The sequence below is a fragment of the Choloepus didactylus genome, chromosome 10 (assembly GCF_015220235.1).
Source record: "Choloepus didactylus isolate mChoDid1 chromosome 10, mChoDid1.pri, whole genome shotgun sequence".
Lineage (NCBI taxonomy): Eukaryota > Metazoa > Chordata > Mammalia > Pilosa > Megalonychidae > Choloepus > Choloepus didactylus.
In genome coordinates, this window is record NC_051316.1 from 93,934,510 (window position 1) to 93,958,865 (window position 24,356).

General features: G+C 53.8%; 1 protein-coding gene across 1 annotated transcript in view; it reads left to right on the forward strand.

Moving 5' to 3' along the window:
* Positions 1-24,117, forward strand: part of NIBAN2 (niban apoptosis regulator 2) — a 58,665-nt gene extending 34,548 nt beyond the window's left edge. The window contains exons 2-14 of the mRNA XM_037797999.1: positions 1,045-1,175; positions 9,370-9,498; positions 11,006-11,111; positions 12,392-12,559; positions 16,764-16,879; positions 17,426-17,530; positions 17,622-17,784; positions 18,826-19,013; positions 19,958-20,113; positions 20,634-20,750; positions 20,944-21,051; positions 21,223-21,334; positions 21,818-24,117. Of these exons, the coding sequence (XP_037653927.1) occupies positions 1,045-1,175; positions 9,370-9,498; positions 11,006-11,111; positions 12,392-12,559; positions 16,764-16,879; positions 17,426-17,530; positions 17,622-17,784; positions 18,826-19,013; positions 19,958-20,113; positions 20,634-20,750; positions 20,944-21,051; positions 21,223-21,334; positions 21,818-22,392 (2,174 nt within the window). The 3' untranslated portion in view covers positions 22,393-24,117. The remainder of the gene's footprint in view (positions 1-1,044; positions 1,176-9,369; positions 9,499-11,005; positions 11,112-12,391; positions 12,560-16,763; positions 16,880-17,425; positions 17,531-17,621; positions 17,785-18,825; positions 19,014-19,957; positions 20,114-20,633; positions 20,751-20,943; positions 21,052-21,222; positions 21,335-21,817) is intronic.
* The last annotated feature ends 239 nt before the right edge of the window (positions 24,118-24,356 follow it).

The window sequence follows — 24,356 nt, forward strand, 5'->3', positions numbered from 1 at the left end:
GAACATTTCAAAGAGACCATAACAAGCGAGTAAGAAAAAGACAACTAACCTAAGATAACTGCTTAACTTCCAACATGTTCCTACTTTACCCCAAGAAAGTTACCTAATATAGCAACATTTCTGTGAACTTGTTCCTACTATATCCATCAGAAAGCTTATTTTTTATTGTAGAAAGAATCATGCCAGTAAAATAATGCGAATAATGCAAATGCTATAAAAGCGAATAAAGCAGAAAGTGAAATTCAGTCTGCACTCCGTGGACCCAACACCTAAAGGACCCCCCTTAACACTTGGGCAAGCTGCCTTCCCAAATTTTTTCTCTAAGATCCAAGCATAAGTAATTTATAGGCACAAACAGGAATCATTTTTCTTAATGAGATGATATTTGACATGTGATTCTGTAACTTGCTTTTCTTTGCACAGGGTGGACACCCTCCCATCACTGTTATATACACATTCCCCTAATCCTTTTACTGTGCTGAGTGAACCATTATTTATTGAATCATTTCCTATCGATGCACATTTGGGTTGTTTCTGGTGATTGGTGCATCTGCGCCAGGGGGCCCAGCACACGTCCTTAAGGTTGTGCACGCTGCCACCAAACACCCTCCAAAAGGTTGTCCCAATTTACAACACCCCCCACCTGTTTCTCCAGGTCCTCGCCAGCCCTGGGTATTGCCAATCTGTTCAAAGCCTTTACCAGTCAGGGCAGGGGAGCAGAGGGTGGGAAGTCGGTTCAGTTTGCATTTATTTGATTACTGGCAAGGCTGAGTGTTGGTTTTTTGTGTTTTCTCTTTGGTGATTTCTCCACCCACAATCACTGCCCATGTTCCTGACAGTGGTTCACCTTTCCCAGGGTGATGGTGTGTGTGCAGGAAATGCACGACTCTGGCCTGAAGTGCGATGCAGATGAAAGCGAGGAGCTTGTGCAAACAATTTTACATGCTGGAATTTGGGGCTTTGTGGATGTCTCTCCCTGCAGGAGTGTTGCTGTGTGTAAATAGTCACGAGGACCTCATGTTGCTGTTTTTCCTTCCCTTTCAGAGAAAACCGGGAAGATCCTGACGGAGTTCCTCCATTTCTACAAGGACCAGTATGGCGTCGCTCTGTTCAGCAGCATGCGCCACGAGATTGAGGGCACGGGGCTGCCGCAGGCCCAGCTTCTCTGGCGCAAGGTGAGGTGCTGAGCCGGCTTCGGGGTTCATGCTGCCACCCACTCGTCCTGGGGCCTTGGGCAAGTGCCTTCACTTCTCTGGGCCTCAGTTTCCCATTGTTGTTGCTATGGTCTCTAAGGATCCTGCCTGGCTTCTAAATAGGCAGATGAGCAGGGTCTGTGGTTGAGGCCCCTTTGCTCATTGTGGGTGATGCCCCCAGGTGAACCCCTTCATCTCAGCACTGGGGCTCAAGTCCAGCTCCGCCCCTTGCAGGCTGTGTGCCTGTGGGCAAATGACTTCCTCGTGCGGAGCCTCCATTTACTCATCTGTACAATGGGGATGAGAGCACCTCCTTCACAGGGCGGACGTGAGGGCTAAAGGTTCCAGCCGCCTGGGTGCCTGACGCAGGGAAGGGGCCCTGGGAACGCTGGCTGCTGCTCTCATTGTCTCTGGCCTTGATGTTATCCTCTCATTGATGTAGTATCATGTTTGCCCAGTAAATATTTGTCGAGTGAGGGATTGGACCTTGCCTGGCTCCTGCCTGAGGGTCAGTTTCCGCCGAAGAAGGCAAGCAAAGCCTCCTGGGAGGGGACCCTGGTGTGGGGCTGGGGTTGGTGATGGAGCAGAGGTGGAAAAGAAACAGAAGGTGCTGGGTTCTCAAGGCTGGAAGGAGCCCTGCAGTTTTTTGGAAGGAAACATGCTGATGAGACTCAGGAATCACCCTGGGAGAGCGATGGAGGGTGCGTGGGACAGACAGGCACAGCTACAGCTGAGGACACCCACCTTGGCTGCTTCTCGCTGCCCTCGCTGCTCCCACAGACCCTCAGGGAGACAGGCAGTGAACAGCCGTTTACACAGTGAAACGCGAGCTTGGAGATGACTGGGGGAACACAGGCAGCGGGCACCTGACTTTATCCAGGAGGGCTCCCCTGAAGAAGGGCCATCTAAGCTGAGGACACAGCGGCTGAGGTAAAATTTGCTGGAAGAAGAGGGAAAGTATGCACAAAGGCTGGAGCTGAGCGTTTAATGGCTCTCACAGGAAGGGGGAAGGCAGGACCAGAACCGGATCCTGATTCCTAGCCAAGGGCCCTTTGTGCTGGGACCCCAGCCTGCCTGGGTGAGGGCAGGTCAGGGGTGTGTGCCCAGGCTTCTCGGAGCATCACAAGCCCCTTTGCTTTGGGACCCTGAAAAGGCTGTTTGTTTCTCTGGTGTCGTGGCAATGTCCAGACCCAGTGACGGCACCAGGGCAGAGGTGCCCGGCCTGGGTGTCCAGTAGGTGTACACCTGTGTGGCAGGAAAAGGAGGCCCGGGACCCTGCAGGGCTGGAACTGCTCCCTATCTGGACACAGAAGTGAGGGAGGGGCTGCCGGCCACTAAGCATTTTCTCTGTGCGGGGCATCAAGAGAGGTGCAGACTCATTGTAGGAAAAGAGAAAGTAGCATGTAAATCACCCATGATCTCTGAGAAGCGGGGATTGTTGGTTTTGTTTTGGCATCCAGGAAATTGATGATCATGTAAGTCATTAACCAAGATCCTAGGATAAAAATAATAATAATAACAACAACAACAAACAGTGCTTGTTTTGTGTGGTCACTGCTCATTTAGCCCTCAGGATGCCCCTCTGAGGGAGGTGCTATGGTTATGTTCACATCACAGATGTGGAAACTGAGGCTGAGAGTTCAGAGAGGCTGTCACATGTCCAGGCTCGCAGTAGGGACCCAGCCCCGAGCCTAAACCTGGGCTGCCTGGCCCAGAGCCTCCGCTGTAACCACACAGGCTCCCCGTGCGGCAGCTGAGAGCTGTGCAGGTTCAAAAATATTTTGCCTGGGTTGTCGGGTTCCATTTCATTTCCTGTAGGCCTTCCAATTGAAACACGACTCTTAAAAATAAAGTCTTAAAAATAAAACCCACACCCGCAGCCAGCCTCATTTCAAGCTGCCCAAAGATCTGGGGGAGGCTTGAAGGGGAGGGCGCTGGAGAGGGGTACTGGGCCTCCACTGGCTCCCCCGGCTCCCGCCGGGCTGGGACGGCTCTGCTGTGGTCTTCCCAGCTCCTGTCTCGGGGTTCCTCCCAGGCAGGGAGGGGGCCACAAACTGAAGAAGCCAGGGGAGTGGGTGGGGGGTTCTTGCCAGGATGCCAGAAGAGCTCTTTCTTTCTAGGAAGGGGCCGTGGCTGGAGGGCTGAGTTTCTGGTAGGCCTCGGGTCTAAATTTAGACAACTGAGAGCTGCAGCAAAGCCCCCTCTGGGGCAGGAGGTGGGGTGGGGGGTACCATATATTTTCCTGTAAATATTTTTATCCCTGGTAGGAAGCAGCCCTCGGGGTCCTATTGTTTGAGTACAATGGGCTCTCATTTTTTCAAGAGTGTTTGGCATTTCCCCTTGAAGAGTAGCTGAGAGGGAGCATGGGGTGGGGGGCACGTGCGAAGGGCACGGAGTGTCCGGATTCACAGGGCCTGGGGTGGTGCTGGAGCGGAAGGTTGGGGGCTGCTCACACTGACTCCATCTGCTGGGGCAGACCCAGAAGCAGGGCAAGGATGCTGGGAAAGTTTAGACGCAATAAAATGATTTCCTTGCATTATTGTGCATGCTAAATGCTGCTTTTTGCAAAAAGCCTCTTATTTATTGTAGAACAATTAGCACCTGCCTGAAAAACAGCAAAGAACACTTGAACCCACCCCCCACCCCACCCCACAGTGCTTCCCCTCCAGGAGTAAGCCTGTCCCCCTGTGGCTCCCGCATCTCCCTTCCCCAGGCTTCCCTGATGGTGCCTTGTCCGGCCCTCGGGCTTCCTCTCTACCTTAGTCGGGTAGCCCCGAGGCGCCTGCGCTGTGCAGGTCTCCCAGGGGCCGAGCTGCACGTCACGGGATCCTCACAGTAGCTCTGCAAAGTCAGTGCTGTCACTGCCCACATTTAATTTTTTTTGAATTCAATTTTATTGAGATAAATTCACATACCATGCAGTTATACAGAGCATACAATCAGTTGTTCACAGTACCATAACATGGTTATGCGTTCATCACCAAAATTAATTTTTGAACATTTTCATTACCACACACACAAAAATAATAAGAATAAAAATTAAAGTGAAAAAGAACACTTGGGTGCCTTTTTTTTTTTTTTGCCCCCGTTTTTCTACTCATCCATCCATACACTGAACAAAGGGGAGTGTGATCCACATGGTTTTCCCAATCACATTGTCACCCCTCATAAGCTACACTTTTATACAATCGTCTTCAAGATTCAAGGGTTCTGGGTTGTAGTTCAAAAGTTTCAGGTATTTACTGCTAGCTATTCCAGGTCATTAGAACCTAAAAAGCATTGTCTGTATTGTGCGTAAGAGTGCCCACCAGAGTGACCTCTTGGCTCCTTTTGGAATCTCTCAGCCACTGCCCCCATTTTAGAGATGGGAAAATGGAAGCTCAAGGAGGCGATGTGACCGGCCTGTGAGTAGGAGGTGGGAAGTTCTGGGTGTTTCCAGAGCCTACACTTGTTACCAGGACCCCGGTCAAAGGACAAGCACCCCCAGACCAAGGACCTCGGCCCCCACCCAGACTCAGGGAGGCTGTCTTTGCCTGCTGTCAGGGTTGGGGGAGGCCTGCCCACCCTGTGGATGGGTCCAGGGAGAGCAGTGCTGGGGCTCGCGCTCCTGGCCATGCATGCCTGCTCCGGTTTGCGTGAGTGCTTGCGCCCACACCACGGTGGCTGGGGAGCAGCCTGCCACGGACCCCAGAGAAAGCGTCCCAGACCCAGCAGTTTCCTCAGCCTGGGGTAGAGCCTCCCTGTTCCGTTTTGCTGATGCTGCCATTATGCAAAACTCCAGAAATGGATTGGCTTTTTTTTTTTTTTCACAAGTACAAGAAATATTTTTATTAATCTTTGCCAAAGTGTTATTAGATACTATAAATACAAATTCATTTTGTTACTAGGACACAAATCTCCCACTTCACTGCATTCATCAACTACTTCTAAATTAATTTATTCCAGATTGTTGCAGATTTAGGATTAAAATAAAGGGATTATGTTAAAGATTTCTAACATAAATTATGCACCTAGCAGCAATATTTAATGCATCTTTTAATTTAATACATCTTTTACAAGCATGACACTGGGATAGTGGCCATATGGTTGTTTTATTTTTAATTCATTTTAATTGAGATATATTCACATACCATGCAGTCATACAAAACAAAGTGTATCTTCAATTGTTTACAGTACCATTATATAGTTGTGCAGTCATCAAAATTTATTTTTGACATTTTCATTACCACATACACAAAAATAATAACAAAAATTAAAGTGAAAAGGAACAATTAAAGTAAAAAAGAACACTGGGTGACTTTATTTTTTTCCTTCCCCCATTTTTCTACTCATCCATCCATAAACTAGAAAAAAGGGTGTGTGGTCCATATGGCTTTCCCAATCACATTGTCACCCCTCAAAAGTTACATTTTTATATGGAGAATGTCATTTTGAATTGCAACCTGGGAGCAAGCAGATGCTTTTTATAAAAGCGAATCCATTTCTGGTGTTTTGCATTCCAGCCGCATTAGCAAATAACACCTTGCTACAAAAATGATATTCCTATGGGTGGTTTCCTATACAAGTTTCCCTATATTAACTAAAATAGTACTGATGACTAAAGGCACTACTGTATTGATTACATAGCATCTCTTCAGTGTGTAAATTTTCTGATGTGTTTAAAGTTTAAAACTATGGTTGAAATCTGTTCCATATTCAATACTTGTAGTGTGACTTGTCTCATTCCATCTAAGGTGAGAATACTGACTGAATGCTTCCATAAACTGATGACATTCATAGGTTTCCTCTCAAGTTTGAATAATTTCATGTTACCTAAGTTTAGAAAAATTAACGTGTCCCCATACAGATGACATTCTTATGGCTTCTGTCTACTGTGCATTCTCTCATGTTGCCTGAGGGCAGAAGTATGAGCAAAAGCTTCCTACATAGATGACATTCATGGGTTTTCTCTGCAGACTAAGTTCTCTCATGTTGTCTGAGGGTAGAACAATGACTAAAGGACTTCCCACATGTAGGGCAGTCATAAGGTTTCTCTTCAGCTGTTTGTTCTCTCATGTTCTGTAAGATAAGAATATTGAAGATTTTCCCACATACATGGCATTCATAGGTTTCTCTCCAGTGTGCATTCCCTAATATTAATAATTGAAGGCATGTATGGAATTCATAGGGTTTCTCTCCAACATGCATTCTCTCACGTTTAAGATAAGAATATTGAACTAAGGATTTATCACATGCATGGCACTCAATGGGATTCTTTAGTGTGTTCTCTTATGTTGCGTAAGGGTAAAAAAATCAATGAAAGCTTTCCTGCATGTATTGCATTCATAGGGTTTCCCTCCAGTGTGAGTCCTCTCATGATGTTGAAGACTAGAAGGTCGAGTGAAGGCTTTCCCACACAGATTACATACATAGGGTCTTTCTCCAGTGTGAGTTCTCTCATGTTGTCTCAGGGCATATATATCAATGAAGGATTTCCCACATCTGTGGCATTCATAGGGTTTCTCTCCAGTGTGAGTTCTCTCATGTCGTTTAAGGGTAGAGCAATCTTTGAAGGCTTTCCCACATGTATGGCATTCATAGGGTTTCTCTCCAGTGTGAGTTCTCTCATGTCGTTTAAGGGTAGAGCAATCTTTGAAGGCTTTCCCACATGTATGGCATTCATAGGGTTTCTCTCCAGTGTGAGTTCTCTCATGTCGTTTAAGGGTAGAGCAATCTTTGAAGGCTTTCCCACATGTATGGCATTCATAGGGTTTCTCTCCAGTGTGAGTTCTCTCATGTCGTTTAAGGGCAGAACAACTATTGAAGGCTTTCCTGCATATATGACACTTATACAGTTTTTCTCCAGTGTGTGTTCTCTCATGTTGGCTAAGATGAGAATAATGACTGAAGGTTTCTCCACATAGATAACATTCAGGGCATTCCTCTCCAGTGTGTGTTCTCTCATGATGTCTAAGATAATAAGATTGACTGAAGGCTTTCCCACATATATGGCATTCATAAGGTTTCTCTCCAGCGTGTGTTCTCTCATGTCGTTTCAGATGAGAATACTGGCTGAAGGTTTTCCCACATAGATGGCATTCATAGGGTTTCTCTCCAGCGTGTGTTCTCTCATGTTGTCTAACATTAGAATATCGGCTGAAGGTTTTCCCACATAGATGGCATTCATAGGGTTTCTCTCCAGTGTGTGTTCTCTCATGTTGTCTAACATTAGACTATCGGCTGAAGGTTTTCCCACATAGATGGCATTCATAGGGTTTCTCTCCAGTGTGTGTTCTCTCATGTACTCTAAGGATAGAAAAATAAATGAAAGCTTTCCCACATGTATTGCATTCATAGGGTTTATCTCCAGAGTGAATACTCTCATTTTGTTGATGACTAGAAGATTGACTGATGGCTTTTCCAGATAGGTTACATTCATCGGGGTTCTCTCCAGCGTTTGTTTTCTCATATTGTCGAAAGTCAGTAAATCCAATGAATGCTTTCCCACATAGAAAGCATTTGTATGGTTTATTTTCAGTTTGAGTTCTATTGTATTCTTTGTGGCCAGCATATTTAATAAAGGCTGTAGCATTTTGATGGCATTCATAGGATTTACCTCTAGTGTGACCCTGCTTATGTTTATTAAAAGACTGATCACTGAAGACTTTGCCAAGTGGTTTGCTTAAAGATGGTTTCCTTCTCATGGGAATTGATGCATGTTGTGTCACTGTGGATCTGAGGGTGGAATCTTCATGCAAGTAATTACATGTAAAGGAATTCTTCTGAGTGTGAGGTATCTGGGCTATGGTTTTGGAGAAATTCCATTCCTTCTCTCCACACTACATCTCCCTTTGCCAACTGGGAAAACATATTTGATTTGCAGACCTCGCATCCTGTGGTTGCATTGTTAAGAGCTCAGCTGACAGCTATCTTCCTTTGGATTTTCACTCAACAACCAGACAGGCAGTAGGTGAGAAAAGCTGGTATTCTCGGGCGGGTGCTGCCAGCGCGCTCTCCCTGCCCCACTCAAGACCAAGGGCCACCAGGGTTTACCGGGGCCAGCGAGGCAGCCGTCGCGCCTCTGGGAAGCTCTCCGCCCCCAGGCCAGGTCAGCGACCAGCTCCCACCAGGAAAGAGGTGGCCTGCGGAAACGACGGACACACGAGAGCTCAATTACGAGAGCCTGAGCAACGGACTCACTTAAGTAGCCGTTGCCATCTTACTTGCGTCACTGCCGCGTGGCGTGCCCCAAGCCGTTGCTCCCTTTGTGGTCTCATGCGATCTCGGATTGGCTTTTATAAAGGGAATTTATTAAGTACAAATTTACAATTCTGTGGCCATAGAAGTGTCCAGACTAAGGTATCAGCAAGAGGATACCTTCACTGCAGAACAGCCGATGGTGTCTGGAACACCTCTGTCAGCTGGGAAGGCACGTGGCTGGAGTTTGCTAGTTCTTTGCTCCTGGGTTGTGTTCCAAAATGTCTTTCTCCAAAATATCTCTGGGCTTTTGTCTTAGCTCCTCTCTCTTAGCTCCTCTGTCTCATCCTTGCTTCTTTCTCCCAGGATGTTTTTTTCTAAGCATCTAGGGTTCCTCTCCTAGCTTCTCTGGGGCAAACTCGGGGCTTCATCTCTTTGCTTAGCATCTCCAAATGTCATTCTGTCTGCATCTGCAAGTGTCAGCAAGCATCTGGGTTAGCTCTTGAGTTCTCTTAAGTAGTCCAGTGAACTGATCAAGACCCACCCTGAATGGGCGGCGTCCATACTTCATGGAAATAATTCAATCAGAGTTTCCACCCACAGTTGGGTGAGTCACATCTCCATGGAAACACTCAATCAAAAGGTTCCACCCTGAGATTGGGTTAAAAGATCGTGCCTTTTCTGGGTCCATAACGTTTCACACCAGCACACTCCGCTAGCGGGAAAGCCTGGTCCTGGCTGGGCCCTGAGTCGCTGGGCCACCCAGGCTTGCGTCCTGGCCTCACCACTGCTCTGCCTGGACACCAGGCAGACTCTGTCACTGCCCTAAGCCATACTCTCCTCATCTGCCAAATGAGCAGCCCTGCCCTGGCGGCTGCAGTGGAGACTCAGTGACATCAGGGGTGCTGCTGACTGGCTGTCACCTCCTTGGGGGACCCCATTCCTCCGTGAGAAGGCGGGGTTCCTGGGCCTCACTCCCCGCCCCTCCCTTGCTCCCCAGGTGCCGCTGGATGAGCGCATCATCTTCTCGGGGAACCTCTTCCAGTACCAGGAGGACAACAAGAAGTGGAGGAACCGCTTCAGCCTCGTGCCCCACAATTACGGGCTGGTGCTCTACGAGAACAAAGTGGTGAGTCCCCACTGGCCCACCGCCCCTCCCAGGCCTGCTTCTCTCATGTCTCCATGCACTCCCATGGCCAGCCTGTTACACTATTACCACTGGGGCCCCCACTCCTAAATCTGAGGCTCCAGACCCTTACAGCTTGCCGCCTGGGGTCTCTCTCAGTTGTTGCCAGGACTAAAGCAGAGCCTTGGCATCTCCCCCACCCTTCCACCTCCCCAACCTGCTTGCTCTCCTGGGCTCCCTCTCAGAATGGCATTCTATCCATCTAGGCACCCAGCTGTCAGGGGTCACCTCTGACTCTGTCTCTCCTCATAACCAATTCAACACTAGATCCTGTCCATCCTCACTCTAGTCCCTCCAGATCCCTCCATCTCCAGCGGCCCCGGACCTGGCCCTGCCCTCACCACTGTCTGCTTCTTGGCTGGGCCTCCTGCTGCTCCCCTGAGCTGTTCCATGCTTGCTTTTTTCAGCAGCCACAGGAAGCTGTTGAAAACAGCTGGCTTTCCCTGCCTCAGCTCACCCCTGAGGAATCGCTCTCTCCCTCTGCTCCCCAGGCTGTGGTTCCATTTTCCTTCCAGATCCGTTCCTTAGGAGCCCCTGCCCTGCCAGGGTCAGGTCAGGTCTGAGAAGGTGGGGGCTGATTGTTCCTTATCTTTGTGTTGGGCCCTTGGGGAAGCCCTCCTGGATGAGCCACAGACCCAGTTTCTTCTACCAAAACTTTCTCCAGAGCAACCTGAAAGGCTCAGTGCCTGAGTCCCCCATTTCAAGGCAAATCACTGGGAGAGCATCATGGTCAGGAGCTACCTCATACCCTAGGGGCAGTGGTTCTTAAAAGATAGCAAGCATCAGGATCACCTTGAGGGCTCATTGAAGAGCAAATTGCTGGGCTTATCCACATAGGTTTTGATTCAGGTCCAGGGTAAGGCCAGGAATTTGCATTTCCAGGCTGTTGTTGACAGAAGGAACTTCACAGTGAGAAGCACTGCCCTAGAAGTTCTGAGTAACTTCTAGAAATATGTTGGATAGTGACACCTGGTGGCAGGATGCAGCTTGGCAGCCCTGCTCTATGAGCTATTACATCAGAACTACTAGTAACAGAGGCCTTAGTAGCAGAAGTGAAAACAACAGGTCCTTGCCATGCACCAGACACTGGACTAAATGTTTTATGTGGGTTAACTCACTCAATTCTCACATGGCCCTGGGAGGTTGGAACCAATATTACCCTAGTTTTATAGATGAGGAACCTGAGGCATGGGAGTTTACGGAACCTTCACTTCAGCATCGCCCAGAAGATACCACATGGAGCCAGGATTTGAGCCCAGGGCCTGGGTCTGGCTCCCTGCGCCACATTGTCTCTAGCGGTGGTGGAACCTCTTGTTCCTCCTCTTCTCCTTTTCCTCCTCCATCCCTTAGACAGGCAACACCGACGGGGCCCCAGAGCTAGAGTTGGGTTGGCATTTGGGCTTGGCCATACTCTTAACCTCTAGGGACCATCTCTCTTGTCCCTCCTCAGGCCTATGAGCGGCAGGCCCCACCCCGAGTCATTATCAACAGTGCAGGCTACAAAATCCTCACCTCCGTGGACCAGTACCTGGAACTTGTTGGCAACTCCTTACCAGGTAAAGGACCATCCATCCCAGGCTGACGTGCTGGGAGTTGGTCCTGGGAGGGGGTGGCCCTGAGCCAGGGGCTGCAGGCCCCGTGTTTGCGAAATGTACAGCTGGGCCTAGAGCTGTCAGCAGGTGCAGGGAGCCTCCTGGGCCCTCAGAGGAGAGGCCACGTGGCTTTGGAGAGGTAGGGGTTTACAGTGAGGCCACCTAGGGAATCGGGCTGCACCCATGTGGACCCCCACCTGAGTCCCACAGCTTCCTGAGGCTTCCGTCCTGCAGCGGTGGAGCAGGACTCTCCCTCTCTGCCCTTCCCTCCCCCTGGAGTCCTTAAGAGTCTCCCAGGAGAAGACAGTCCAAGTGACACTGCTTTGTAAATTGCCAATTCAACGCTGTATGTGAGGAGTAATTATTTTAGACGTCCCGATTCTATCCCACCCTGCCAGAGACCCCCCAGAAGCCCAGAGGGACAGCATCTGCCTCTGAGATGATCCCAGGGAAACTGAGGGGCAGAGGGGAGGCCAGCCTGGGGAAGGTTATGCCTCAGCCTGGACTTGGGAGTAATTCCCCTGTGAGGGTCGAGGGCTTGGCTTAAGTCTGCCCTTCCTGGATTCCAGTGCCGACTCTGGCTTTGTTTTGCAGTGCCTTCTTGGGCAAGGTACTTCCTCCCTCTGACCCTCAGTTTCTCCAGCATCTGCAAAACACGGGCTCTAAGGGGACCAGCCTTGGGGTGCTGGGCAGACCCTGCGAGGCGATGTGTGTGCTGATCCTAGAGCAGGGCACAAAGGAGAGCTGTTATTTTTGTATTAACAGAACCATGGCGATCAGAGCACAGGTCCAGTTATGTCAGTGGACCTCAAATATCATTGTCCAAAAAAATAGAAAGAGAGAGAGAAAAATCCCTTTTTATTTATTTTGTACCCCTGACCCCCACCCCCCCATCCCTCCCTCCCTGCTTGGCCTCCACGGTTGAAATTTGAAGGGAAACCCACGAAGGTAATGTGTGGCCTTTGAACCTCTGAGGGCTCTGCTCCTGTTTTTGGAACTGTACCCCAGGGGAGGTGGATGCTGGTGTATTACCAGCTCTGAGAAATGGGGCTAAATGATGCAATGGAATCTGACTCCTTTAGCCAGGCCGTGGAGGACACAGCCAGCATGAAGTGTGCTGCCTCCCCACGGACTGGCTGGTCACTCCAGGACAGGCCACCCCTCTCTGGGCATGAGCCTGCCTCTCAGAGTGGGGGCCGAGGGGAACTGCAGTGGAACCCCACTACCAGGAGCTGTCTCCACAGGGACCACGTCAAAATCGGGCTCCACCCCTATTCTCAAGTGCCCAACGCAGTTCCCAGTCATCCTCTGGCACCCCTCTGCACGGCACTACTACTTCTGCTTGATGACAGAGGCTGAGCAGGACAAGTGGCAGGCTGTCCTGCAGGACTGCATCCGACACTGCAACAATGGTGAGTGCCAGATGTGGGAGGGAGGGGCCTTTATCTGGGTCAGATTGCTGAGCAGCGACACCTAGTGGCTGAGTGCAGTGTGGCAGTCCTGCTCTATGAGTTCTTTTCCTTCTGGGGTTGTAAGAAACCATTGTGATACCACCTCTAACCTTCTTCCTTAATGAAAACATAGTGCTACATGGTTCAGAAAAAAACTTGGGAAATTGTTCACAGAAGGGTGTGCTTCCTGAGCCCTTGGACCCTCAATCACTGTCCTTGTGTTTGAATTCTGATGCTGCCACTTTCTAGCTACGAGACCTTAGGAGACCAGTTTACCTCTCTGAGCCTCTGTAGGATGGGGATAATAATCCCTTCCTGTGTCTTACAGGTTTTTGAGGATTCACGGTGAGAGTCCACTCAATGCTCAAGCTGGGTTGGCTGTTATATATTTTTTTTCTTTACCACCAATGTGCAGAGTGATCTGGGAACTTCACTTCCTTCCTCAGGGCCTCACTGTTCTCATCTGTAAAGTTATGAGTTCTTGTCCAGATCACTTATTCATTCAACAAACATTTAAAAATGTCTACTCAGCCAGGCCCAGGGCTGGGCACTGAGGATGCCTTGTGTAGCTGGCCATCCTGGGTGGGTGGGTGGGGACAGATGTTAAGCAGATGAGGACAGCAGGGGTGATGAGTCACAGCTGTGCTGAGGGCTGGCCAAGAGTCGCCAGAAGCCTTGAGGTGGGGGGAGGGTTGGCCAGGGCAGGCTCCCTTGAGGAGGTGATGGTCCAGCTGAGACCTGAGGGATGGCTGGCCACAGAGCACAGGGAGGAGAGTTCCAGACAGAAGCAGTAGGACCTGAAGGGAGGTCTGAGGTGGGAGCAGTACAGAGGAGGACCTGTGGGCAGCCCCGCAGTGGGGAGAGGGCGGCCGGAAGGGGGCTGGAGTGGGTCCGAGGGTCAGGTCGGAGGGCATTGTAGGGCTCTAAGGAGTTTGATTAAAAAGGCTCATGACTGTCCCCAAGGCAAGGGTAGGGCATCTTGGGGGAGGATCGACCCTGTCCTGGATCCTGGACTTCTTTCCTGGTGACCTGGATCTCTGAGAGGGAGGCAGAGGGAGGCAGCTCCCCCTCCCCATCCTCCTGTCCTTGCACTCCATGGGCACCAGCTCTGTCCGGTCAGTCCACACAGGTGGTGGACAGTGTGGCCACTGACACTCAGAGGCCGGGCTGGCTACTGCGGTGACTTGGCTCGCGCCACCCATCCTGCTCGGCCCGCCAGAGCTGCCCCTCCCCTGCCTGGAACCTACCAGGTGGGTGGAACCAGGTCTTCAATCAAGCCATCCCCTGCCACCTGGGCCGGGCCCTGCCCACCCACAAAGGGCCTTCTGTTCCCAGGCCCCTGGGGACTGTGGGGCTGAGACCGGGTGGAGGTGCTCAGGGCTCTGGCTGCCTGGCTTCTCCCACCCTCCTCCCCCTGCTCCTCCTTCCCTGGCCCAGCTCCACCTTCTCCAGGTTTCCAAGGCCGACTGGCCATGGATGACCTGACGGGGTTACCCCAGGCCAGGTGAGGGGGAGGTAGGGGCAAGTGGGGAACAGAACCCGTTGGTTCCCATGTGTATATGAGGGGGGCTAAGCACAACCTCATGTGGCTCTCAGAGAAATAAAGGTGTGGTTTGGGCAAAGCATGTGGTCCCACACCTGGCACAGTGAGCGCTCAGCTGGGAGGCTGTGGGAAGGCTTTTGGGCATGGCATGAGTGGGCAGAAGGGGTCCTGGGGAGAGCTGCTGGGCCTGGAGTGTGGTGGCTGGGAAGGAAGGGGCATCCTGTGACAGGAAGGTGTCCAGCTATGGGATTGGGTGTCCCCTGTGCTTCAGGGCAGTTGCTGACAAAGCTGGATCTTGGTGAGGTCCTCTCCTCCACCCTGAGGACTGTGGGAAAGTTCTCTGCTTCCTCCGACTTGCAGGCTGGGCTTGGAATTTGTTGAGCCTGGAATTGCTCACTCCGGGGGCTGCCAGGAAGTGGGGGGTGGGAAGGAGAGAGAGGCCAGGCTGGGTGGACGCCAGTTCAACCCAGGGCCCCTCTCACATCCTGCATTCCTGGAGCAGCTGGGGGTGGCAAGAAGCAGCCGGGGCCCTCATGGAGCGGAGTCCTTGCTGTGGGCCTGAGGTACTGAGGTCAAGGCCTCTTCCTGACTCAGGGGTACAGTTTTCCTTTACCAGCCTGACCCTCAGGACCCCAAAGGAAGGATGTCTCCAGGTCTGGCTGGAGTCAGACAGTCCTGGGTTTGAGCCCTGGTGCTGCCATTCCTTAGCGGTGTGTCCTTGAGCAAGTAATTGTGCCTCTCTGAGCCTCAGTTTCCTCATCTGGAAAGTGGGGCTAAGAATAGGCCCTCCCTCACAGGTTGTTTTGAGGATTAAAGGAGTTGGTGTGTGCCTGGTGCTGGGCTCAGGGCTGGGCTCAGCAGGGCTGACCCTCACTCGTTAGCCTGCAGAGTAGAGAGGGTCCCAAGGAGCACCGGGGAGTGGGGACTGGCTTGAGGCCATGTCTCTGACTGGCCGGAGCCAGGGCCTAGAATATCAGCAGCCTGCCTCCTGTCACCCCGGCCTCACCTTCCTGTTCTTGGAAAGTGGCCCCTGCTTTGCACACCTGACCAGGTGCAGAAGGTAAATGCCCTGATGTAGGAGAGGCCGCATGTGAATGTGCAGTCCTGATTTTCCAGGCAAAACCTGGTGTTTAGGAGACCCCACCCCTACCCAGGCACTGGGCCTAGGACTCCCCCCTCTCCTCTGCCTGCCACCTGGCCGGAACATCCCTGCTCTGCTCCTATCTCCCCTGCTGAACCCCCAGTTCCTCGTGCCCCTCCATGCCAGTCCAGCCATGCAGGGCCGGGCCTCGTGCTCCCCACTGCTGAGCTCTCTCCCATCCCGACAGGCACTGATTGCCTGTGGCCAGCCTGGCGTGGTCCTCCCTGCTCCGGAGAGGGACTTTTTCTCTGTGGGGGGTGACTCACCTCATGGTCATCGCAGTGGGAGCCGGGATTTCTGATGCACAGGCTGCTGTTTCCCCTACCCCCGGGTCTGGGGGGCAGTGGTCAGAGCCTGAGGCTAGGGGAAACCACCCCCTGCCTGGCTTGTGGTGCCGAACCACGTTCTTCGCGGTGTCGGGTTTTGCAACTTCCTGCAGTTTGCCTCCCCAGCCCTGAGTCTGGAGGTCCACGCCTTTCTCATTGACCCACCTGACAGCATGCGGTGGGAGGGCAAAACCACCGGGCTGCTGACATCATCACCAACTATAACAGAAATATGGGAATATTGTTTTTTCTAGTCATCATCAGTAATAAACCCCTTCATTTATTCCTTAATGAAGTTTTTAGCCTCTGTGCCAGACCCTGACCGGGCACACAGCAGCAAACAGGCCAGACCCTGTGCCTGCCCATGCCTGGCGGGGGCAGCAGGACTGACAGGTTACTCCAGTTCCCAATACAAAGTGTGGTGCCCGCCTGCTCTCCTCCCTCGGACTTCACGGCTGGCTGCAGCCCTGTGGACCCTCCCAGCTGGTGTATGAGGCCAGGCCAGGGGTCATTGTTCAGAAGAGGAAATTGAGGCCCCTTTGGGTTCGATGATGTAGAGCAAGGCTCTCAGGTCAAATTTGGCCTGCTGCCTATTTTTGTAAAACATTATTTTTTGGAATACAGCCATGCCCATCTGTTGACGTGTTGTCTGTGGTTGCTTTTGCATCACAGTGGCACAGCTGAGTAGTTATGGCAGAGATGTCTGACCTGTAAAGCCGAAAATGTTTACTCTCTGACTCTTTACAGGAAAAGGTACACTCTTGATCTGGAAAGTAAGGGGGTCTTTGCTGCCTGGACTGGAGCAAGGATCTCTGGTCAACCTCTTGCGGGAGGGGGTCTATACCATTGGTCAAACCCTGGGACTGTCTGTTTCTTCACCCTCACATGGGGTTAACAGTAAAGCTCACAAACTGGTGGTGGTGGGAGGATTCATGGAGGCACAGAGGATGCAGGTGGGGTGATGGGCTCGTTACCGTCACCACTGCTGCTGCTACGATTACTGCAAGGATGGCGGGAGTCACAGCGGCCTTTCCCGTGTGTGTGTGTGTGTGTGTGTGTGTGTGTGTGTAGGGGGTTGTTGGTTAGCCATTTGGTCTTGGTGGAGGTCACTAGGGCATTGTGCTGAGCGCCCCTCTCCCTCCCTCTCTTGGACAGGGATCCCTGAGGACTCCAAGGTGGAGGGCCCTGCATTCACTGACGCCATCCGCATGTATCGCCAGTCAAAGGAGCTGTATGGCACCTGGGAGATGCTGTGTGGGAATGAGGTGCAGGTGAGGCCAGAAGGGCTGGCAGAGGGACTGCGGACGCCACCTGGCTTGAACTCAGGGTCCAGAGAGTGGGGCTGGGCACAGATAGGGGCCTCTGGGGAGCTGCAGGTTTGGAATGGACGACGGGCTCCGGTTTGGGCAGCTTGGGGTTTGAGGTGGATCCTCCAGGTGGAGAAGTGTTTTCATTTTGTTCATTTGTTGAGCTGGACCAGGTGCTGGAGTGCAGCTGTCAACAAGATGTACAAAGCTCTGGCCCTCAGGGAGCTCTCAGCCTAGCAGGAGAAATAGACATTCAGCAAATGAGCCCCCACCCAGCCCCGTGTGTAGTGTCCCAGGGAGGCAGCATGTGCAAAGATCCCTGAGGCAGGACTCCCAAGCCGATAGGTCTGGGACCTCAGGAGAAATAAAGCAGCAAACATGGAGCAAAGGGCCAAGCATGGGATGGGGGAGAAACCACAGAGGCCCAGGTGGCTGTGCTTGCCGGAATGCGGAGACCATGCAAGCCGGGCCTGCTTCAACCCCTGCCGCGACTGTGCCTCCCTGTCCTAGATCCTGAGTAACCTGGTGATGGAGGAGCTGGGCCCTGAACTGAAGGCTGAGCTCGCGCCGCGGCTGAAGGGAAAACCGCAGGAGCGCCAGCGGCAGTGGATCCAGGTGGGCGAGCCTGGGACCTGGGGGTGGGTGGGGTATCCACAGCTGGCCCAGAGCCCTCCGCCCAACGCTGATCTCGCGGCTCTGCCCACAGATCTCGGACGCTGTGTACCGCCTGGTGTACGAGCAGGCCAAGGCCCGCTTTGAGGACGTGCTGTCCAAGCTGCAGCAGGCCCGGCCGGCCATGGAGGCGGTCATCCGCACCGACATGGACCAGATCATCACTTCCAAGGAGCACCTGGCCAGCAAGATCCGAGGTGGGCAGGCCCCTCGCTGGGCCGGTGGCCGCAAAGCACGGGTCTCCAGGGGCGGGGCCCAACTTGTGTTATTTCATGGAGGCCTCTACCAGGTGGGATTCTTTTCCATGTAAATTTCAGGGCAGTGTCTCCATCCATTGATAACTCTTAAAAATCAAAACCCAATTTGAGAGGTTATTCCTCCAACCCCTGTGAGTTTTTCTGTGGCTATTTCTACAGACCTGCTTTCCACAGGCCAGATTTTGAAGATCTAAAGTTGAAGTTTAGGTTGAAGTCATCTGCTCATCTTTAGTCAGTTTTTACTGCATGTAATTTTAGCAGACATCTGTTTAATTTTGTGATGATTTGCTTTCAGCAAGTCTGACTTTTCCAGGTCAATATATGCTCCTTTCTGTTCCCAGCCAGATGGGCTCCTTTAGCTTGCTGTCACCCACAACACATTTTGCCATGTGCAGTTTTAGCAGTTGTCACTTTCCTGCCGGTTGTTCTATGCTAGTGGCGTTCACTGTGGGTTGGACAGTGGACCGAGAGCTGGCATTTATTTTGTGTAATACACAGCATTAGCTGGGCAGGGGGGAGGATATCAGAACCCCTCTGGGTAAAAGTGGCTCTGTTCGAATGTCCCGCGGGGAAGACAGCCTTTTACATAGACATGCAGAGCCGGTTCCAGAACAGGCTCTGGCTCAGTTTCTGCAGAACCATGAAGCTCATTGAATCCGCTGAAGTGTTGTATTTTTTTAGATGAAGGAGCACACACCCCACAGATTAGTTTTCCACTATCCCTAGTTAAGCAGGAAACTGCTGACGCCTTTGGCCTTGCCGTTTTCTTGCTTTCTTGCCATCACACTTTCAGAAACATCAGGGTCCAACCTCAGAATACTCTATTATAATGTTTACTGCACGGATTTATCTTTATGAGCTCTGCTTGCTGATGTTGTCACCAGTGGTTTTATTGTAAAAAGAGAACGTACCATGCCCTTGCGTCCAGCTTCTGGGGTGGCCGGAAGGGGCCCTGGCTCACCCGGCTCCCCTCCGGCGCAGCCTTCATCCTCCCCAAGGCGGAGGTGTGTGTGCGGAACCACGTGCAGCCCTACATCCCGTCCATCCTGGAGGCCCTGATGGTGCCCACCAGCCAGGGCTTCACTGAGGTGCGCGATGTCTTCTTCAAGGAGGTCACTGACATGAACCTCAACGTCATCAACGAGGGCGGCATCGACAAGCTGGGCGAGGTGAGGCCCTGGCACAGGGGTGGCCCTGCCCGTGTCCTGCTGGCCATGTTCGGGTCTTCCCCCAGCAGGGCCTTGCCGAGTGGGCCTGCCCTCCCCTCCCTGGATTACCCTGTAAAGGGAGAGGGTCTGCTGCAGACAAGGGGCAGGCTCCGTGTGGCCAAAACTGTGGCAAGTCCTGCTGGAGGCCTGCAGTTAGAGGAAAGTAGGGCTGTCAGCTCCCTGCCACCAGCCTTTATAAGCCAAAGAGGGCTGCTAAATATAAAATAAAAAATAACAGAAAAAGGAGGGAGGGAGGGGTGGGGAAGACAAGCTTTGGATGTAATATAGTTAACAAGGTAGAATTAAATCATATATATCAAGTCATGCACTCTGCAAGTGGAGACACACTGTCTTCTCTAACTTGCCCTCAGCTATCCAGGTGAACGTTCTTTCACAGACCCCATTTTGGGGTAATCTGCCTGGATTGCCACATAGTTGCCAGGCACAGATAAGAGTTTGGTCCTGTAATCTTAGTTTCTTGCAACCCAAATTGGGAGTCCACAGACAGTAATAATCGTATGATTTGAGAACTGGAAGGAACCTTAGAGATCAACAACAACACTCCCTGATTTTGAGGTGGAGGAAATGGAGGCTCAGAGAGGGTGAGCAACTTGCTCAAAGTCACCCAGCACCCCAGAAGGGATGAGAACCCTTCTTCCAGCATGCGGGTGGCCCCTCTCCCTGGCGCAGTGCTGCTGGACTGTGTGCCCTGCCTTCAGGCCTCTCCTGTCTCAGGCCCTCTGGTGCATACCCTGGTGGGCACCCCCCCCCCCCACTGCCAGATGACCATCCCTGGTGGCCGGAAGACTCCATGGGCCCAGGCAAGGTGGAGGGGTGGGGAGTGGGGCTACCTGGCCACTCGGGTGATCCCCAGTTCAGGCCTCACATGTCCTTCCTCTCTGCAGTACATGGAGAAACTGTCCCAGCTGGCATACCACCCCCTCAAGATGCAGAGCTGCTATGAGAAGATGGAGCCGCTGCGGCTTGATGGGCTGCAGCAGCGTTTTGACATGTCCAGCACATCCGTGTTTAAGCAGCGAGCCCAGATCCATATGCGTGAGGTGGGCCCCGAGGCTGCTGCCCCCAATGCCCGCCACACCCCCTACTCCCAACTTTCCACAGGAGAGGCCCCTTCTCCACGGCGGCCTGACTCCTGGCCGCCTGCCCTCCTGTGTACCACGCTGCAGCCCTGGGCTCCTCCTGGCTGCTCCCTCCTGCTGCCCGTGCTCTGCTTGGAGCACCCATCTCTCTGTTCACCTGCTGAGCTCTGCCTCATCTTTCAGGTCTCAGCTTAGAGACCTCTTCCTCTAGGAAGCTCCCCTTGCTCCCTAAGCCCCTTCCTGCAGGCTCCACAGGGCCTGGGGCCTCCGGGTTTCCTGTGTCCTTGAGCAGAATCTGAGCCCAGAGCCCCCCTCATGCCAGGTGCATGAGAGACAGTAACTATGCGAGTGAGTGAGTGAACAAATGACTGAGCACACACTGCCCTCCCTCCGTCCTGGTGGACCTGGGTGGCTGTCTGGGGATTCTGTCAGAGGCACGCAGGAAGGGGCTGTGGTCACGTTTACGTGGTGTCCCCTGTAGCAAATGGACAATGCCGTGTACACCTTTGAGACCCTCCTGCACCAGGAGCTGGGGAAGGGGCCCACCAAGGAGGAGCTCTGCAAGTCGATTCAGCGGATCCTGGAGCGGGTCCTGAAGGTGAGTGAGCTGCCACGCCCCGAGCCCTCCACGGGCTGCTGCAGGGTTGTTGCCTGGGGGGAGGTCCCACTCTGATCTGTATTACAGATGAGGCCACTGAGGCCACTGGTCTAACGTCTTGCCAGAGGCTGGCGGGGCCCCCTGCTCTGGCTTCAGAGCCCCCTGACTTAGAGACCCCTCCCTCCTGTGGCAGAAATACGACTACGACAGCAGCTCCGTGCGGAAGCGCTTCTTCCGGGAGGCGCTGCTGCAGATCACCATCCCATTCCTGCTCAAGAAGCTGGCTCCCACCTGCAAGTCGGTGAGTGCTCCCCTACCCCCCGACCCACTCCAGCCTCGCGGGCCGTCGTCCCCTTTCTGGTCCCTGAGAGAGAAGCCTGGCCTGCCAGGGCCCCTGGTTGGGTGTGGATGCTCTGCCGACCCAGCCCTGACCTCCTGTCTCTGCTCCCCACACACCCACCCTGCCTGGCAGGAGCTGCCACGGTTCCAGGAGCTGATCTTCGAGGACTTTGCTAGGTTCATCCTGGTGGAGAACACCTATGAGGAGGTGGTGCTGCAGACCGTCATGAAGGACATCATGCAGGGTAGGGGCCGGGTGGGCGAGGTGGGGAGGGCCAGCCGCTGGGTTGGGGTGGTGACCGCCCCGCAGCCGCCACTGCTGTTGGGATCATCACCAGGAAGGGGATGGTGGCTGAGAGGCTCTTCCAGTAGGGTCAGCAAAGGTACAGGTTCCGTGTGGCTGGGCTCAGCTCACTTTCAGCCGTGTGGCTTCAGGAGGGTAGTGTCACATCTCTGTCCCTTAGTTTCTCTGTGGGTCCTTGGCATTGCTGGGCATCTTAGGGATGATTGGATAACAGAGGGGCTTGGTAGCTTGGGCCCTGGGTTGGGATCGCAGCTCCCACTTTCCAGTGAGCCTGGAATAAGTCACTTCCCAGCTTGCTTGTCTGTGCAATCCCAGACACCCGCATGGGCTGTCAGCAGGCCTCTGGCTTGGGTGCAGTGGCTGGTGCAGTGGCTGCTGGGATCTCGGGGCTGAGCCTTGCTGACCACCCGCTTTGGCCCCACAGCTGTGAAGGAGGCCGCAGTGCAGAGGAAGCACAACCTGTATCGGGACAGCATCGTCATGCACAACAGTGACCCCAACCTGCACCTGCTGGCTGAGGGTGTGCCCATCGACTGGGGCGAGGAGTACGGTGGGGGCAGTGGCAGCCCCAGCACCCCCGAAGCAGCCACCGTCTCGGAGAAGCGACGGCGTGCCAAGCAGGTGGTATCTGTGGTCCAGGATGAGGAGGAAGGGCTGCCCTTAGAGGCCAGCCCTGAGCCCCCGTCCCCGGGGTCCCCGGACAGTGTCACCGAGCTCCGTGGCCTGCTGGCTCAGGATCTGCGGGCCGACAGCCCCCCGCTGGCTGGTCCCCTGCTCAACGGGGGCCCCTCCCAGGAGAGTCCCCAGCCCGAGGCAGGCCCCGAGGCCTCCTCGCCGCCAGCTTCACCCCTCCAGCATCTCCCACCTGGAAAGGCCGTGGACCTTGAGCTGCCCAAGCCCAGTGACCAGGAGACGGGAGAGCAGGTGTCCAGCCCTGGTAGCCGCCCCCCGATCCATACCACCACCGAGGACAGCGCGGGAGTGCAGACTGAGTTCTAGGCCGGTCCGTCCCGGCACTGTTGGACACAGCACATGGGGCACTCGCTGGGCTCGGCTCCAGCATGGGGTCCCCCAGCTCTGCCTTGCAGGGTCGGGAGGGGCAGGGGCTGGTATGGCGCCGCAGGGCTTGGCTGAGAGGGGCCTGTCTGAGTCACTTTATTGGGTTCGGTCAACACTTTACTGCTCCCTGTTTTCTCTTCTATTGGATGATCTCCGATGCAGGGTCTGGTTTTGGGGTTTTCCTCCTATGCTGGGAGCTGGGGCACAGTGAAGGGGGGCTGGGGAGCTCCCAGTGGGTGCCTGCTCCCTGGGCCCCTTCCTCCGTGGCCCCCATTTCCTTCACGGGCCTTGCCGTCCTTCTCGGAAAGAGGGAGATAAAAGCATTGTGTCCTGGGACTCAAAGCCAGCGAGTTCTTGTCCATTCACGCTGGGGCTTGCTGGAACTGGAGGAAATGCTGTGGCCCCGTACGTGGGTACTTCTGTCCTCCCTGCTCCTCCCAGCTGGGCCCTGAAGGCAGTTTTGGGAGTGGACACTGGCCTCACCTTCCCTGCTGAGTGAGGGGAGATGCTGTTGGGGGTGTGGGGGGATCATGGGCGAGGACAGAGAGTGGGGTCTTCGGGCTGGAGCCAGGCTGGGGGTTGCTGTGAGTAGAGGCGGGTTTTTGGGGTCTGCCTCATAGAGGCGGCTTGGGGATGGAAAGCGAAAGGCAGGCAATGTGCTGGTTTGTGGGGGGCAGGTGTCCCGAGGAAAGGCAAGAGGCAGCCTCTGGGGAGACACAACAGTGTCTGGAGTGGGCGCTGGAGTGGGAAGCCGAGCTGGCAGATGTGAGGGTTGTGGGAAGCCAGAGCAGGGCTTTTGCCTCTCTCCCCCGGTCCCCAGCTCTTCCTTCCACCCTCAGCTCTTTGCAACTTGCCAGGGATCTGTGGGTCTCTGGGGTTCCCCCGGCCCCCCCTTCTCCTTGGCACCCACACTCATGCCTCCGGCTGGGGCCTCAAGTATGAGGGGAGGCTGGCAAGTTGCACAAAGGCAGAGGTGTAGTGGGCTGTGGGCTTCGTCTTCTCTGGACCACCCCCAAGGTACTCACCGCCCTAGGGGAGCTGGATGGGACTCCTGAGGGCCAGAGGGAGGGCCATGGCTGCCCACGATGCCACCCCTGGCCCTTTCTGAGGGTTTGGGAGAGGGGCCATGGCTTGACCCCTGCTGCCTCTGAGTCACCAAGTCACCGCACTCTGAAAATTCCAGGCCCTTTTGAAATGTTTTGTGAGTCACTTCCAGGCCCAGCCTGTCCTCTCTTCCTCAACTTCTTGTTCCTGAGGTGAGGTCAGGCCGGAGCAGCCCCAGCTTGGCAACCCCACCCCGCAGGGGCCCGAGCCTGCTGTGAGGGGAGGGAGGGCAGGGAGACACTGATGACCTCAGCGCCCGGGTCGGGGTCCTCTCCACCCCCCACCCCCAGCCCTGCAGCCTCCTTCCCCTAGACCTGCTTCCCGGGGTGGGTGGGGGCCTTAGACCCACAAGACGTGCGGTGGTGGCTGGTCTCAGGGACCCTCCCCACCAGCCCCAACCTTAAACACATCACTAACCTTTTCTACTGACACATTCCATCTTAAGATGCTCTCCTCTAGTGCCTTCTTTTGGGGTTTTCCAAGCATCCTTCCCAGATTCTGTATTGGAAATATTACGCAAACTGTTTAAGCTTCTACTAATCAATAAATGCTTTAAAGCCAGTCGCCTTGTGTGTGTTGTCAGGTGGGCTGGGGGGGCTGGCGGGCTGGGGCCTCCCTCTCGGAACCCTCACACACCTCAGTACATCAAGCTCCGTAGTCGGTGTTCTCCCATTTGATAGAGGAGGAAACCACGGCTCAGAAGGAAGGGACTTGCCCACTGGGACGTGTGTGTGGCCGGCCTCTGGTGACCATCCAGCAAGCTTCTGCAGCCAGAGCTGTGCCGGGTGCCCCTCAGGCAG